The sequence below is a fragment of the Salvia miltiorrhiza genome, chromosome 1 (genome assembly GCF_028751815.1).
Source record: "Salvia miltiorrhiza cultivar Shanhuang (shh) chromosome 1, IMPLAD_Smil_shh, whole genome shotgun sequence".
Lineage (NCBI taxonomy): Eukaryota > Viridiplantae > Streptophyta > Magnoliopsida > Lamiales > Lamiaceae > Salvia > Salvia miltiorrhiza.
The window spans coordinates 64,159,965-64,161,795 of NC_080387.1; the positions used below are offsets into that span (position 1 = coordinate 64,159,965).

General features: G+C 32.0%; 1 protein-coding gene across 1 annotated transcript; it reads left to right on the forward strand.

Moving 5' to 3' along the window:
• LOC131004742 (auxin-responsive protein IAA33) lies at positions 1 to 966 on the forward strand. The gene is made up of 2 exons (XM_057931490.1): positions 1 to 713; positions 788 to 966. The coding sequence occupies exons 1-2, from the start codon at positions 373 to 375 to the stop codon at positions 864 to 866; spliced, it is 420 nt and encodes a 139-aa protein (XP_057787473.1). The 5' UTR covers positions 1 to 372; the 3' UTR covers positions 867 to 966.
• Positions 967 to 1,831: the final 865 nt, after the last annotated feature.

The window sequence follows — 1,831 nt, forward strand, 5'->3', positions numbered from 1 at the left end:
TAGAGTTTATAGAGGAAATTGAAGAGGAGTGAAGTAAATTTTGAATTTTGATAATAACCAATTAAAAGTGGCTTTGATGTTTGAAAAGTTGTAGCTCGAGTTTAGGGTGGTTTCAGACACCATCCTGACCGTCACCCGACATTTGTGCTCTCTCCTTCTATATATATTCTCTCTCATCACCCACACTAAAACATCTCACTTCACCTTCTTCTTCTTCTTCTTCTTGTTCCTCTCTCTCTCTCAGGATAGCATAAAATCACAATTTTGATAGTATATCCTAGCTAGGTCCTTGATCAGTCCTCCGAAATCATCAAGGATATATATATATATAGAGAGAGAGAGAGCAATCAGAGAGGTACGTAGAGTGAGAGAATGAGCAGCAGCTTTGATCCCCAAAGGCAGGAATCCCTAAAAAGGATGTGGCAATTAGAGAGGAGGGAAGTAAACCCTAGAAGGAGCTTCTTCGACGAGGAGTTGGTGGCCGCCGTAGTCCCGCCGGTGACGGTGGTGCTGGAGGGAAGATCGATCTGCCAGCGCATCAGCCTCCACAAACACGCCAGCTACCACAGCCTCGCCCGCGCCCTCCGCCAGATGTTCGCCGCCGATTCATCCCATGAAACCAATCTCGATCTCACAAACGCCGTCCCCGGCCACCTCATCGCCTATGAAGACATGGAAAACGATCTCCTTTTAGTTGGTGACCTCAATTGGAAGTAAGCTAGCTACCTATAATCATTATTATATTAATATTATTTCATTATTCAGTTATTCAATTATTCATGTGCAGGGATTTTGTCAGAGTCGCAAAGAGAATCAGGATTCTGCCCGTAAAGCCTAAGTCCAGAAACCAGAACAAGGCCGACTGATTAATTCATTTTTATTTTTATTTTAATTGCTTATTTTCCTATGTATTGTATTACCACTAATTTTAATGCCAAAGGCGAAGGCCCCGTCAATTAATACTTATCCCACTTTTCTTTTTATTAGAACTAGCATTTGCATCCCGTGCAGTACACGAAAAAATATTTTTAATTTTTATATTTATGTAAAATTAATACTAATTCAATTATTATGCTTATAAATATAATAAAAAATTAATTTTAATCGAATATATTTGAATTGAATATTGACAAAATAAAAAAGAATTCACAATTATAAAATTTGATATTGAAAAACAAAAAAAATAAGTTAAAAAATTAAAAATGAAATACTAATTAAAAAAAATTAAAAATAGAGTTATTCAAAAAAGATGAGAGATGAGAGAAGAGAGAATTTTATAAAACTTTAATATTTAAACAAATTTAAAATTTACATTTTAAATCAAATATTTTCATAAAAATATATTAAAGCTCTTATCGTGATCTTTAATTTGATATGCATATTAAATATTTTATAATTAATTGAATTTCTCAATTTTGGAAAAGAAATGTAACAACAAATAAGAAGTAAAAGAAAAAAAAAATATATATATATATATATATATATATAGTTTAAACAAACTTCAATTTTATTATAACTACAAAATTGTCACTCAATTTTGAAATTAATTTGAAATTAATTTCAAATTGGAAACTCTCTTTTTAATATATATAGTATATATTTCACTTCTCTCTTCTTCTTCTTTTGTGCGTGTGTTGACCAAGCGGTAAGAAATTAATGCCTAAAATCTTGGATTTCAATCCCAGGTGGCAAAAAAAAATTCCGTATTTCTGTTGTATATCGTGTTTCATTCATTATAGATTATTCATCATCTCATAATTAATAACGTTTTGGTTTGGATGGATTTCATTAGACAATGGCAAGAACCAATTGAAATTCAGATAAATGATTA

What these genes read in the sequence shown, in the direction of transcription:
- LOC131004742 (XM_057931490.1), top strand. Translation starts at nt 373, where the DNA reads ATGAGCAGCAGCTTTGATCCCCAAAGGCAGGAATCCCTAAAAAGGATG. An exon ending in GTTGGTGACCTCAATTGGAA is followed by an intron (nt 714 to 787) that starts GTAAGCTAGCTA and finishes ATTCATGTGCAG; the next exon opens with GGATTTTGTCAGAGTCGCAA.